At 44.4% G+C, this 15,148-nt stretch overlaps 2 protein-coding genes across 2 annotated transcripts; both read left to right on the top strand.

Annotated features, from left to right (window-relative positions):
- The first annotated feature begins 8,711 nt into the window (after nt 1-8,711).
- LOC119340303 lies at nt 8,712-9,329 on the top strand. Its single transcript, XM_037612195.1, has 2 exons — nt 8,712-9,148; nt 9,187-9,329. Exon 1 carries the CDS (start codon nt 8,806-8,808, stop codon nt 9,112-9,114), a length of 309 nt encoding a protein of 102 aa, XP_037468092.1. The 5' UTR covers nt 8,712-8,805; the 3' UTR covers nt 9,115-9,148; nt 9,187-9,329.
- Nucleotides 9,330-11,142: 1,813 nt separating this feature from the next.
- LOC119341652 lies at nt 11,143-11,739 on the top strand. Its single transcript, XM_037613521.1, has one exon. The coding sequence runs from the start codon at nt 11,205-11,207 to the stop codon at nt 11,508-11,510; it is 306 nt and encodes a 101-aa protein (XP_037469418.1). The 5' UTR covers nt 11,143-11,204; the 3' UTR covers nt 11,511-11,739.
- Nucleotides 11,740-15,148: the final 3,409 nt, after the last annotated feature.

Below are 15,148 nucleotides of genomic sequence, written 5' to 3'. Positions count from 1 at the left end.
AACTATCAAGTAGTCATCATATTGAGCTAGCCAAACGTTCATAACGTCTGCATTTGCTCCTGCAATAGGTCCGTCACCTAGCGGTGCATTAAGGACATAATTCTTCTGTGCAGCAATGAGGATTTAACCTTAGATCACGGATCAAATCCGCAACATTGCTACTAACATTTTTCAACACAATTTTCTCTAGGAACATATCAAAATAAACACAGGGAAGCAACAACGCGAGCTATTGATCTACAACATGATTTGCAAAATACTACCAGGACTAAGTTCATGATAAATTTAAGTTCAATTTAATCATATTACTTAAGAACTCCCACTTAGATAGACATCCCTCTAATCCTCTAAGTGATCACGTGATCCAAATCAACTAAACCATGTCCGATCATCACGTGAGATGGAGTAGTTTCATCGGTGAACATCATTATGTTGATCATATCTACTATATGATTCACGCTCGACCTTTCGGTCTCCGTGTTCCGAGGCCATATCTGCATATGCTAGGCTCGTCAAGTTTAACCTGAGTATTCTGCGTGTGCAAAAACTGGCTTGCACCCGTTGTAGATGGACGTAGAGCTTATCACACCCGATCATCATGTGGTGTCTGGGCACGACGAACTTTGGCAACGGTGCATACTCAGGGAGAACACTTCTTGATAATTTAATGAGAGATCATCTTATAATGCTACCGTCAATCAAAGCAAGATAAGATGCATAAAAAGATAAACATCACATGCAATCAATATAAGTGATATGATATGGCCATCATCATCTCATGCTTGTGATCTCCATCTCCGAAGCACCGTCATGATCACCATCGTCACCGGCGCGACACCTTGATCTCTATCGTAGCATCGTTGTCGTCTCGCCAATCTTATGCTTTCACGACTATCACTACCGTTTAGTAATAAAGTTAAGCATTACATCGCGATTGCATTGCATACAATAAAGCGACAACCATATGGCTCCTGCCAGTTGCCGATAACTTGGTTACAAAACATGATCATCTCATACAATAAAATTCAGCATCATGCCTTGACCATATCACATCACAACATGCCCTGCAAAAACAAGTTAGACGTCCTCTACTTTGTTGTTGCAATTTTTTACGTGGCTGCTACGGGCTTAAGTAAGAACCAATCTCACCTACGCATCAAAACCACAACGATAGTTTGTCAAATAGACTCCGTTTTAACCTTCGCAAGGACCGGGCATAGCCATACTTGGTTCAACTAAAGTTGGAGAGACAGTCGCCCGCAAGCCATCTCTGTGCAAAGCACGTCGAGGGAACCGGTCTCGCGTAAGCGTACGCGTAAGGTTGGTCTGGGTCGTCTCGTCCAACAATACCGCCGAACCAAAATATGACATGCTGGTAGGCAGTATGACTTGTATCGACCACAACTCACTTGTGTTCTACTCGTGCATATAACATCAACATCAATAACCTGGCTCGGATGCCACTGTTGGGTTTCGTAGTAATTTCAAAAAATTTCCTACGCGCACACAGGATCATGTGATGCATAGCAACGAGAGGAGAGTGTTGTCTACGTACCCAACGCAGACCGACTGCGGAAGCGATGACACGACGTAGAGGAAGTAGTCGTACGTCTTCACGATCCAACCGATCAAGTATCGAAACTACGGCACCTCCGAGTTCGAGCACACGTTCAGCTCGATGACGATCCCCGGACTCCGATCCAGCAAAGTGTCGGGGAAGAGTTTCGTCAGCACGATGGCGTGGTAACGATCTTGATGAACTACAGCAGCAGGGCTTCGCCTAAACTCCGCTACAGTATTATCGAGGAATATGGTGGCAGGGGGCACCGCACACGGCTAAGGAATCGATCACGTGGATCAACTTGTGTCAACTTGTGTGTTTAGAGGTGCCCCTGCCTCCGTATATAAAGGAGGAGAGGAGGGGAGGCTGGCCGGCCAAGGGGGGGAGGCGCAGGAGAGTCCTACTCCCTCTGGGAGTAGGATTCCCCCTCCAATCCTAGTCCAACTAGGATTCCTCGGAGGGGAAAAGAGGAGGAGGGGGCCGGCCACCTCTCCTAGTCCTAATAGGACTAAGGGAAGGGGGTGGCGCGCAGCCCATCTAGGGCAGCCCCTTCTCTTTTCCACTAAGGCCCACTATGGCCCAAATAGCTCCCGGGGGGTTCCGGTAACCCTCTCGGTATTCCGGTAAAATCCCGATTTCACCCGGAACACTTCCGATATCCAAATATAGGCTTCCAATATATCAATCTTTACGTCTCGACCATTTCGAGACTCCTCGTCGTGTCCGTGATCACATCCGGGACTCCGAACAACCTTCGGTACATCAAAATGCATAAACTCATAATATAACTGTCATCGTAACCTTAAGCGTGCGGACCCTACGGGTTCGAGAACAATGTAGACATGACCGAGACACGTCTCCGGTCAATAACCAATAGCGGGACCTGGATGCCCATATTGGCTCCTACATATTCTACGAAGATCTTTATCGGTCAGACCGCATAACAACATACGTTGTTCCCTTTGTCATCGGTATGTTACTTGCCCGAGATTCGATCGTCGGTATCCAATACCTAGTTCAATCTCGTTACCGGCAAGTCTCTTTACTCGTTCCGTAATACATCATCTCACAACTAACATATTAGTTGTAATGCTTGCAAGGCTTATGTGATGTGTATTACCGAGAGGGCCCAGAGATACCTCTCCGACAATCGGAGTGACAAATCCTAATCTCGAAATACGCCAACCCAACATCTACCTTTGGAGACACCTGTAATGCTCCTTTATAATCACCCAGTTACGTTGTGACGTTTGGTAGCACCCAAAGTGTTCCTCCGGTAAACGGGAGTTGCATAATCTCATAGTCATAGGAACATGTATAAGTCATGAAGAAAGTAATAGCAACATACTAAACGATCAGGTGCTAAGCTAATGGAATGGGTCATGTCAATCAGATCATTCAACTAATGATGTGACCTCGTTACTCAAATAACAACTCATTGTTCATGGTCAGGAAACATAACCATCTTTGATTTAACGAGCTAGTCAAGTAGAGGCATACTAGTGACACTTTGTTTGTCTATGTATTCACACATGTATTATGTTTCCGGTTAATACAATTCTAGCATGAATAATAAACATTTATCATGAAATAAGGAAATAAATAATAACTTTATTATTGCCTCTAGGGCATATTTCCTTCAATGACATGCATAGAAGTGTAGAACTTAATATGCCTAAACAATAAAGAACACTTGAAACGAAAAATAACTCGCTGCAACAGCTCACCTGCAGCTCCAAAGATTTTACTTGCATAGAACAGTATGCCAAGATTTTGTAGTATTAGAATGCCAGTTCCTAACTGCATGCCCATATGTAGCATAATTATTGTTGAAAAAATGTAGTAATTCTCGTACAGTATTGACCAAAAAGATGAAAGTAGATACAGAAATTACTGTTAGTGGAGTTCTATACTTCTTTGGATTTAGCTCTTGAAAATTGACTGTGGCCTTTTTGTCTGCTGATGCTACTGCTCTGCACAACATCAATCAAAAGTTCAGTAGTAAAGTTGATGTTGTTACTTCAAGAAGAATGGCCTACAAATCGGTCCAATGTTACACAAAATATACCAGCCTGATAAATAGTCCAGAAGGATTTCCATGTCAACAAGGGGAAAACGAGTGCATGTGCTTTTCCATTCATATAGTTTACTACTGTCTACTCCCTCCATTCCTAAATACTGTAAGTCTTTCTAGAGATTTCACTAGACTACATACGGAGAAAAATGAGTGAATCTACACTCTAAAATATGTCTATATACATCCGTATGTACTTCGTATTGAAATCTCTAAAAGGACATATATTTATTAACGGGGGGAGTAAATGTCAGTCTCGAATCCCCTCAAAACTTGCGGAGAAGCCTCGAAATCATCCATCAAGTTCATCTTCACGGGGAGACAGACATGTCACAAATTTCAGAGTGCTACTTCACATGCTGAACTTGAGCATATATGCACCAGCCATTTTGGAGCTTCTAGTGTGAAGGATAGACCAGAAATCAACTATGTAAAAGGGAAGGTTCCCAAAAAGAATGGATGCCAGAGATTGTATCAGAACGGGTGTCAGAAATTAACTGAAAACTCTCGTGAAACACCCAAAAATCAGGTTAGTTTTTGGGGGAAAACCCGACAACCTACCGCACAGAAACCTGCAAACAAAAACAAAAGACGCAAGAAAGCTTGCTCTGAGATGTGTGCCATCAAATCGATGTTTTTAGGGTACGTAGGCTTATATAGGCGAAACAAGTCGGTCGGGGGAGCCTCGAGGGGCCCACGAGATGGTAGGGCGCGCCTAGGGGGTGGGCGCACCCCCCCCTGTCTCGTGGCCTCCTCGATACTCTTCTGACGTGAACTCCAAGTCTCCCGGATCATATTCTTCCTAAAAATCACGCTCCTGAAGGTTTCATTCCATTTGGACTCCGTTTGATATTCCTTTTCTTCGAAATACTGAAACAGGCAATAAAACAGCAATATGGGATGGGCCTCCGGTTAGTAGGTTAGTCCCAAAAGAAATATAAAAGTGTATAATAAAACCCGTAATCATTCAAAACAGATAATAAAATAGCTAAATGCTTCATAAATTATCGATACGTTGGAGACGTATCAGCATCCCCAAGCTTAATTCCTACTCGTCCTCGAGTAGGTAAATGATAAAAGAAAGAATTTATGAAGTGTGAATGCTAGAAGGTCACAAGTTTGATCAATGATAATTTCTATCACCTTTTCTAGCATGATAATATGTCATAACAGTAGTTCATCTCATAAAACTTCTCACGATAAACTAACAAGCAATTCACATGTCAAAGCATAGACCATAAACTTTCTTGAAAACTAGCAAGCTTCATTCTCAGTCATCAAACAATTGCAATTCATCTTATTTTCAGGAATAGCAAACTCCACATACTCAACTATCATATAGTCTTCTACAATTGCTAACACTCACGCAATACTAATGGTTATGGAGTTTCAATCGGACACTGAGAAAGATAGGGGCTTATAGTGTTGCCTCCCAACATATTCATGTTTGGGTGATGTCAACAATAATAGTTCATGCTAACTTACGTCCAATTGGATATATATATCAGGATCTTCCCAACACGAGGTGCTTGCCAAAGGATAAAATGAAAAAGGGAAATGTGAAGGTCACCTTGACTCTTGCATAAATTAAAAGACATAAAGTAAAAGATAGGCCCTTCGCAGAGAGAAGCAGAGGTTGTCATGCGCTTTTAGGGTTGGATGCACAAAATCTTAATGCGAATGAACATCACTTTATATTGCTACTTGTATATGGACCTTTATTATGCAGTCCGTCGCTTTTATTGCTTCCATAACAAGATCGTATAAAGCTATTTTCTTCACACCAAAAGATCATACATATTTAGAGAGCAATTTTTATTGCTTGCGCCGATGACAACTTACTTGAAGTATATTACTCAATCCATAGGTAGGTATGGTGGACTCTCATGGCAAAACTGGGTTTAAGGATATTTGGAAGCACAAGTAGTATCTCTACTTGGTGCAAGGAATTTGGCTAGCATGAGGGGGAAAGCAAACTCAACATGTTTGAATGATCCATAACAATATACTTTAACTGAAATGTGAGAAAACATAGCCCATTACGTTGTCTTCCTTGTCCAACATCAACTCTTTAGCATGTCATACTTAATGAGTGCTCCCAATTATAAAAGATGTCTAGGATAGTGTATTTATATGTGAAATCTCTCTTCCTTCAATATTCTTTCATGAATTGTTCAAATGACCAATACAATGCTTGCTAACCTTCAATAAATTTACAACCTCTACTTCTTAGATGTGAAGTCATTACCCCCCATGGGATAAGCAAATGAAACATATATAATTTCAGATTTATGACATTCAACTCATTCAACCATTTACTCATAGGATATAAGTGAAGCACGCGAGTAAATGACAAACTACTCCAACAAGATATAAGTGAAGATCAATGAGTAGCTAAATAATTGTGTAACTATGTGAAGACTCTCTCTCATTTAAGAATTTCAAATCTTGGTATTGTATTCAAATAGCAAGCAAAACAAAATAAAATAACATTGCAAGGATAGCACAACTCATGTGAAGAAGCAAAAACTTAGGCTCAACCGGTACTAAACGATAGTTGTTGAAGAAGAAAGGTGGGATGCCTAACGGGGCATCCCCAAGCTTAGATGCTTGAGACTTCTTAAAATATTATCTTGGGGTGCCTTGGGCATCCCCAAGCTTGAACTTTTGTGTCTCCTTAATTCCTCTCGTATCATGGTTTCTTTTTTTATCAAAAGCTTCATCCACACCAAACTCAATAAGAACTCATGAGATAGGTTAGTATAAACCAATGCAAAACCTTATCATTTTATACATAAATTACTGTTAGTGGAGTTCTATACTTCTTTGATTTAGCTCTTGAAAATTGAATGTGGCCTTTTTGTCTGCTGATGCTACTGCTCTGCACAACATCGATCAACAGTTCAGTAGTAAAGTTGATGTTGTTACTTCATGAAGAATGACCTACAAATCGGTCCAATGTTACACAAAATATACCAGCCTGATAAATAGTCCAGAAGGATTTCCATGTCAACAAGGGGAAAACGAGTATATGTGCTTTTCCATTCGTATAGTTTACTACTGTCTACTCCCTCCATTCCTAAATACTGTAAGTCTTTTTAGAGATTTCACTAGACTACATACGGAGAAAAATGAGTGAATCTACACTCTAAAATATGTCTATATACATCCGTATGTATTTCGTATTGAAATCTCTAAAAGGACTTATATTTATTAACGGACGGAGTAAATGTCAGTCTCGAATCCCCTCAAAACTTGCGGAGAAGCCTCGAAATCATCCATCAAGTTCATCTTCATGGGGAGACAGACATGTCACAAATTTCAGAGTGCTACTTCACATGCTGAACTTGAGCATATATGCACCAGCCATTTTGGAGCTTCTAGTATGAAGGATAGACCAGAAACCAACTATGTAAAAGGCAAGGTTCCCAAAAAGAATGGATGCCAGAGATTGTATCAGAACGGGTGTCAGAAATTAACTGAAAACTCTCGTGAAACACCCGAAAATCAGGTCAGTTTTTGGGGGAAAACCCGACAACCTACCGCACAGAAACCTGCAAACAAAAACAGAAGACGCAAGAAAGCTTGCTCTGAGATGTGTGCCAGCAAATCCAACATACAATTTTTTTGATTGTGCACCGAGTGAAAAATACTGTTGTTTAGGAGAACTATTATGGTAAGGTTATACATGCATCTACCTGGCTATGGATCCAATGTGCATCTGTCAAGTAGTACTAGTAGGTTTTGTTGATGGTGTGACGAATCAATCCTTATCCAGCCGATGGTGTGATACCCAACTGAACTGGGCATACCACTAGTAGCACTCAGGAGCCTGAAAAACAAGGCAGGCTGAGCCTGAGCTTATTAGAAAATTGATCCGGCTTTGCTAGAGCGTCGAGTGATTGATTAAATGGGCATTGCACTATCAGTGGTGGACTGACGAGATGAGCTCAGGTGTTCTGCTGGAAAATGAATGGATAGAGCCGCGCCGCGTGCAGAAAACCTTGAGGTGGTGCTGATGGTGATGGCTGAAGCTATGCCGAAGTTAGCGCTGTCCTAGTGTGTACTAGTACTACTGTATACGAGATTTGCATTGTGCGCATGGAACACGCACGGAATGTATCGATCGTGCGTGTTGCCGCGTCTGCAGGCAGAGCAGGAGCAGGGAAACCAAACCAACGGCGCTTGCACTTGTACGGATGCAGGATATTTTTCTGCTCTGGCGAGGTGCACGTTTTGACCGGGCCGAGTGTTCACTCGAGCAGAGTCGCCGTCGCATCACGGGAATTAAAACACCTCCACCCTGTCCGTCCGTCAGATCGGACTTACGATAGGAACCTTTCACCTGGCTCAAAGATTTAGAGCATAATTGGTTTGCTATCAACATTTGGCAAAATCAAAAATTGCAACATTTGGCAATCTGCATCCATCGATTTCTTCTGCATTTCTGCCTGCCCATACAAAAAAAAAAAACGGAGGCCGTTTTCTTATTCCTTTCGGGCCGCCGTGTGCTTTCTAGCCTGTTCTCTTCTGTATGATACATGACGAGAACGCAATTGAGCTAAGTATGTCGTACGTCCGCGTGAGCATCAGATGTTTGATACCGAAAGAGAGAAAAGAGTATTATCGGGTTGACGCTTGACGTGATGGTGCTAGCCACAACGCCGATCATGCTGAACATTTCAGCATCACACAAGAAAAGCCAGTAATCATGCGTGTATATAAAGAAAGTCTGAGGCAGCTAAGCTAAGCGACCACTGTTGTGACCGTTACTACTGGTCAGCGTCCTGTGCGCACTCGACAGCTTCAGCTTGCACGAGGACCGACCGTTGCCATCGTTGGCCCTCCTCCCGTTCCAACGGCTCCGTAGCCCAGAGACCTGCGAAATCCCCGAAACACCCTCACGTCTGTCTGGCTAACCTAGCGCTACGGCGATAGCGGCTTTGCGTTGCTTCCGCGCGTGCGCGTCTCTCGCCCTTCACGCCGTCGCCGCGCCCTGCCCTTATCCGTCCTTTTCTCTTCTCCCTATTTAGTCCCGCCTTCCCCGGCCTTCCTTCTCCATCCATTCCAGCCATTGCCAATCCCCACCGCCACCTCCTCGCTCCTCACTCACACACCTCCAGCCCCTCTCAGCTCAACCACACTAGTACCAAGAGCAAGCCAAGTCTCCATGGACGCGGTGGAGTCCTCCTCGCCCTACTCGCCGCCCTCGCTGCGCCACAAGCTGCGGACCACCGTCTGCGGATGCTTCGGCTCCCCGTCGTCCCCGGGCAGCGGCGGCAGGGCCAGGTGGAGGCGGCGAGTCGCGGCCGCGGGGGATTTCCGGTACGACCCGCTCAGCTACGCGCTCAACTTCGACGACGGCGGTGGCGACGACGGCGACGCCGACGCGGAGGACGCCGCCTTCCGGCATAGAAACTTCAGCTCCCGCCTGCCGCCCTCGCCGGTGCCGGCCTCCCGAGCCGTCGCAATAGCCTGAACTGAATTCTACTAGTACCGATCGTCCTTTTTAACTTTTTTGTACGTAGCTTCTGTCTCTCTGATTTTTCTTCTGTATGAACGAGACTGAATCAGTGACTACATCTGTAAAAGCAGTTTATACGGCCGGGGAAACGTACGTACCGAGGAGTAGCAAACCAGCAATAGCAACATGTACTTGCACATATAAGAATCAATCAGTCCATTTTAATGTTCCATCAATTCTCAATGCAAGCCAACACTACACGGCGATAAAGAATTGGTTTGGTTCCAAATATTTTTCGATGATGAACCGTCAACGAAGTTTCCCTTCGGCTTGGTGGTGTGGGTGGAATCATCTCCCGTCGCCCGTCGCCATCCACCCTGTGGGCTGCGCGTATCCAACCATGTACAAACACTACGTGGGTAAAAGGGTGCTGCAAAGGATTAGCGAGTAGTGAAGAGTCAAAAATATCCAACCAACCACACACACAGCAAACGACTCTGAAGAAGAACAAGGTCATGCAGTTTGTCACGGTTCACAGTTGGAGCTTTCGCGCCAAGAAAAATCTTCCTATGCACTTCCCTTTCTTTGAGAAAAAATAGAGGCGAATCGCGGTAGCATTCAAACGAGACTATACGACCGGCCTCGGCCTCCACTCATGTTTCGTATTCACCCCAAGTTGACTTCGGCCGGTCGCTGAACATGTGCGGTATCATCTCCGTTGTTTCGTAGAAACCACCCTTCCATGGGCATTACACTGTCTTTTTTTTCTTTTTTTCTTTTTGAGAATCTCGGGATTGCACTGTCCGGTCTCCAACCGCAAACAAGGATTCAAACAAAGGAAATGGGCTTGTAGGCTGCGAATGGGTACTAGCTAGCCGTAGAGAGGAGAACTTGGCGGAGAAGAAAGGCCATCCGGTCGGCTTGTAATCTTAGAACGATGTTGGGTGGAATTCCTCTGAAATGCAAACCCTATCTTAGAACATAGGTGAGGGAGGTTGGCTGCAGCTCCTTGAGCAGATACTGGCAAGGCGCGGGGCTATTTGCGGATGCAGTGGATTCGGAGGAGGAAGTGTTCACCTACATGCATGAGGTCTAGCGGGAGGAGGAGCCGGAGCCCTCCTACGTGCGTGTCCACCCGGTGCCCGGCACCAACGTCGTGGACATCTTCGACGGCGAAGATTAGCTAGGGTAGTATGTAGTTTTTTTTTTTTGCATGCTTTGTATGGAAATATGAAGGTTAAAATATGATAGATTGGAATGCAGACTAGCTAATTTGAGATGTGACCGGTTACTATATGCAAACACGTCCGGTCGTGTCCGCACACGTTTGAGGGACCGCAGATGTTTTTGCTGCTCCGCCGGGTCTTGACCGAGCGCTCACTCGAGCAGAGTCGCCGTCGCCATCACGGGAATTAAAACGCCTCGATCCTCTCCGTCCGTCATCCCGGGCCGCACGACAGGAGACCTTTCACCGGCCGGGAGGTTTGGCATCCTATTCGGTCGGCGTTCACATCCATCGATTCGGCCGTGTCAAATCTTTTTATCATGCTCTTTTCTTTTCTGTGTGATGATGAGAACGTAGTACGTGAATGGAGGAGGCATAGAGTACGTCGGGGTGAGCATCAGATGTTGATCTCCAATTCCAAAAGAGAAAAAAAAGTGCCAACTGTCTGACACTTGAAAGGCAACGAGCAAAGCCTGTAAGTGCACTGAAGCAGCTAAGGTACCACTGTTACTGTTACTATCACGGTCAGCTGGTCAGCTGTCTCTCACAGCTTGCACAAACGACCGACCGTTGCCATCGCCCTCCTCCCTCCCGTCCCAACGGCTCCGGAGCCGCGAGACCTGCGAAATCCCCAGAACACCCTCACGTCTAACCTCACGCGTGCGCTACGAACGATAGATTTGCTTGCTTGCTTCCCCGCGTCTCTTGCCCTTCACGCCATCGCCGGGCCCTGTCCTTATCCGTCTTTTTTCCACTCCTCCTATTTAGTCCACCTCCGCCTTCCTTCTCCACCCAGCCTCACTTCCTCAGTACTCACTCACACAAGACATCTCTTCTCTCCACATCTCCGGCTCCTACCAATCAGCTCAACCACAGTACCATGGAGTCCTCGTCGCCGCACTCGCCGCCGTCGCTGCGCCACAAGCTGCGGACCACCGTGTGCGGCTGCTTCGGCTCGCCGTCGTCACCCGGCAGCAGCGGGGAGAGGCCGCAAAGTGGCGGCAGGGCCAAGTGGAGAAGGCGCGTGGCGGCCGCGGGAGAATTTAGGTACGACCCGCTCAGCTACGCGCTCAACTTCGACGACGGCGACACCGACGCGGACGACAACGCCTTCCGGCACAGAAACTTCAGCTCGCGCCTGCCGCCTTCGCCGGCGCCGGCCTCCCGCGCGGTCGCCATCGCCTGAAGTCCTTTGCTGCTTCTGTAGCTTTTGTCTCTCTGATTTTTCTTCTTCTCCGGGTGAGACTAAATCAGTTCTGTAAAATACAGCCGTGCAAATCGTGGCGTGGTAGTAGTAGCAGTCTACCAGTAGCATCATTGTATACATATAGGAATCCATAAATCCTCAATGCAAAGATGAATCCATAATTGTAACGAGGTTTACCCTTGGTTGGTGGAATCATCTGCCATCGCCATCCACCGTGTGGACTGAACAGTCAAAATGTCGATACGGATCTGAAGAGCCAACTCCCCACTGAGTATATCAAACATGCGCGGTATCATTTCCGCTGTTCCACAGAAACCTCCCTCCCACGGGATTGCATGCTGTCCACATGCGTGACATGACATGTTGGGATTTGGATTAGAGAGAACCCGCGCCCGTGTGGATTCCGTGTGTGCTCGGCGGCGGGTTTTGAGGATAGGGAGACCGCAAAGGATCAAGACAAGTTTGGATTTGGCACTTTGGCAGCTGACGATGACGACAAGGGGAAAATTGAACGACACGGAAAGTTGCTGAGTATAGTAGCAATCTTATTTTTTTTGGAACTGTTTTTTTCTTGCAAGAAATTATTTTCGGAAATGATATACACTAGCAGTTTTTAGGCAATTCCCAACGAACGCGTTCGTCGCCGTTAGGCAAATCCCATTTCTAAATATAAGTCTTTCTAGAGATTCCAATATGGACCACATATGTATGTAGTTCATATTGGAATCTCTAGAAAGACTTATGTGTAGGAAAGGAGGGAGTGTGAATTAGAAAATGTTCAAAACTTTCAACAAAACCCCTGATTTTAGTAAATAATCATGAATTTCAAAAACATTGTTGATTTCAGAAAATGTTTCAAATTCCAAAAAATGTTTTACAAAATCTTGAATTTAAAAATATCCATAAATTTGAATGATTTTCTAATTTAAAAAGTGTTCCAAATTTCCAAAAATGGTTACTGATTTCAAATGTGTTCCTACATTTTAATTGTTTTTTAATTTATAAAATATTCATGAAACTAAAAAATAGAAAAAGGAAAGAAGAAGATAAACAAAACAACAAAATGAAATAAAAAGGCAGAAAATATATATGAAAAACCGGTGTTGGGCTCTCTCCCCAAGATCGATTGGGAGCGAATCCGGGAATGTGCCAGCTCATATAGCAGGGCCTCTCTTCATGGGTGCACGTTTGTGCGTTATGCGTGGAATAGGATTTGTCTCTGCCATGCCTAGGCTAAACCTCGCTTATTGCAAGACCTATGGTGGCCTGGCCTACAGAGTTGGGAATTGTGGGCTGGTCCTTTTAGCTGTTGTAGTTGGCCGTCTACTTTTCTGTGTTTTCTTCACTATAAAATACATGATCTTTTTAAGCTGCTCGGTTTTAGCGTACCTATTTTTTATTATATGTCATTAACATTTTTCTAGATAGCGTACCTATCTTCAGATCTTTTTCCAAGTGCATGTTGAGGTTTTTCAATACATCTTAAAAAAAAATTCGAATACACACTGATCATTTTTATAATACACACTGAACTTTTTTTAATATACGTTGAACATTTTTTAAATGTTTGTTGACTCCTTTTAAACAATTGTCATATGGACGTTAACATTTTCTAAAAACACGCTAAACAAATTCAGATGCACGTTGAACATTTTTAAGTACATGTTGAATATTTGTTAAATGCACATCAATTTTTTCAAATACACAACGAACAATTTTTAAACACATGATAAACATTTTTCAAATAGACACCGAACATTTTCGTAATGACACCATGAGCTGTTTTGAAAAAACACAATGATTTTTTTAAGTGCATGATGAATATTTTCAATTCACAACAACTATTTCAAATACATAATAAATATTCTAGTATTACATGCTGAATGTTTCTAATTTACGTAATGAACATCTTCTTAATACGCGACGTGACCAAGAAGAAAGTGGAAAAAAAATGAAAAAGAGCATAAGGAAAGATAATGCACATTGCGTGTCTATGCTGCTCATAGGGACAAGTTTGCATCTCATAGCCATGCTGAGCCTGTTCCATATGCAGGAACAATGCAGGCGAGCGGGGTGTTCAACTCGCGACAAGCGATATATAGACATACTCTCCATCCCAGGCGCATAAATAGGAAACAAGTGAATGGACTAGACGATGCTTGTCTAGTTCAGATTTCGTTGTCTCTTGTGTCATGATCTCATAGGCATCACACCATCCAAGTCCAACTAAACCTAGCCTGGCATACAAGTCCTTTTTTGCACTTTTTTACACCTTTCCGCTACTAGCAATCGTGTATGTGCAATGCATATTGATATTAGGCACAGTGTTAGTTACACGTTGATATTTGGTACTATGAATTGCATGTTGATATAAGGTAAAATATTAATTCCGTGATGATAAATGATAACTGGCAGGATGTTAATTGCGTGACAAATTTCATGAGATGACATTTAGTTAAAACATGTTTATAACATGTGGTTGTGGTGGGTAATTAGAGCGTCAAAATACGTTTGGTGCTAAACATCGGAACGGTTTAGACCATCAGATCAGCATGGCTCGATGGTCGAGATGGTTTTGATTCTACACCCTTTCTACTTTTATAGGGGTAGTAGATAAATTGGTCTTCCGATGCACCAACGAAATGTCAAGCACTTTCTACATAGTTGGTCAGATAACATGCAAGTCCTAACACACATGCACAAACCTTTCTTTATGCCGTGCTTGCTCGACTAATAAGTCACAATCAACTTTGTCAAAAAGGGTCTTGGTCTTTTAGATCCTTCCACTCAAATATTGGGAATTGGGATGATGAATGAACTTTTTTACAATCAAAAGTAGCAACTTCTAACTGATTTTATGGAGGAATTTATTCATTTTATGACTCTTTTTCTTTTGTTGATCATCAATACGAATGGGGAATGTCATTGGCCGAGGTAGAGACAGTGGTATGGTGTGGATAAAGGCTACCACGACAGTGATAGGTGGTGTAAATTACTCTCTCCGTAAAGAAATATAAGAGCGTTTAGACCACTCTTTTATATTTCTTTACGAGGGAGTACACCTTTTCTTTATAGTAGTGGACATGAAAATTACACCTTGATGTGAAAAAATGGGTTGTTGGAGCGACAAGGGAGAAGCAAAGCCCCCAAAAAAATGACAATGGTTACAGGAGAGTGAGTCGAGGAGAGAGCATGGGAACAAAACGGTGGTTTAAATCGAATCTTTTTTCCGAAAAGGAAACAGAAAGAAACAAGGCCGCGACACGAGCTCGTGAAAGGACGGCGGGCTCGCGTCCCGCGTGGGATCGACCAGGCACGTGGAAATAGTGCTGCGCTGCTCCTCATCCTCTTTCAGTTACTATAGCGGATTGAGCCCGTCGCCGTGGGAGACGCCCGCCCCGGACCGTTGCTGCCCCCCGCCCCGCCGCCACCCACCGCCGCCGCGCTATAAAGCCGGCATCCGTCCCCTGCGACGAAGCAGCCCAACATCGGCGACCTTGTTCCTCGCGCCCACCAACCCCCACCTACCCCCGCCACTGCTCCTCGCGCGCGATGCAAGCCCTCCTCGCCTCGCCTGCGCTCAGGCCCTCCCCCTCCCCCTCCCCCGCCGCCCGCTC

This window comes from Triticum dicoccoides, chromosome 7B (assembly GCF_002162155.2).
Source record: "Triticum dicoccoides isolate Atlit2015 ecotype Zavitan chromosome 7B, WEW_v2.0, whole genome shotgun sequence".
NCBI classification, from domain to species: domain Eukaryota; kingdom Viridiplantae; phylum Streptophyta; class Magnoliopsida; order Poales; family Poaceae; genus Triticum; species Triticum dicoccoides.
Note: the sequence above shows the minus strand (reverse complement) of the source record. Positions and strands in the feature narration are given on the sequence as shown.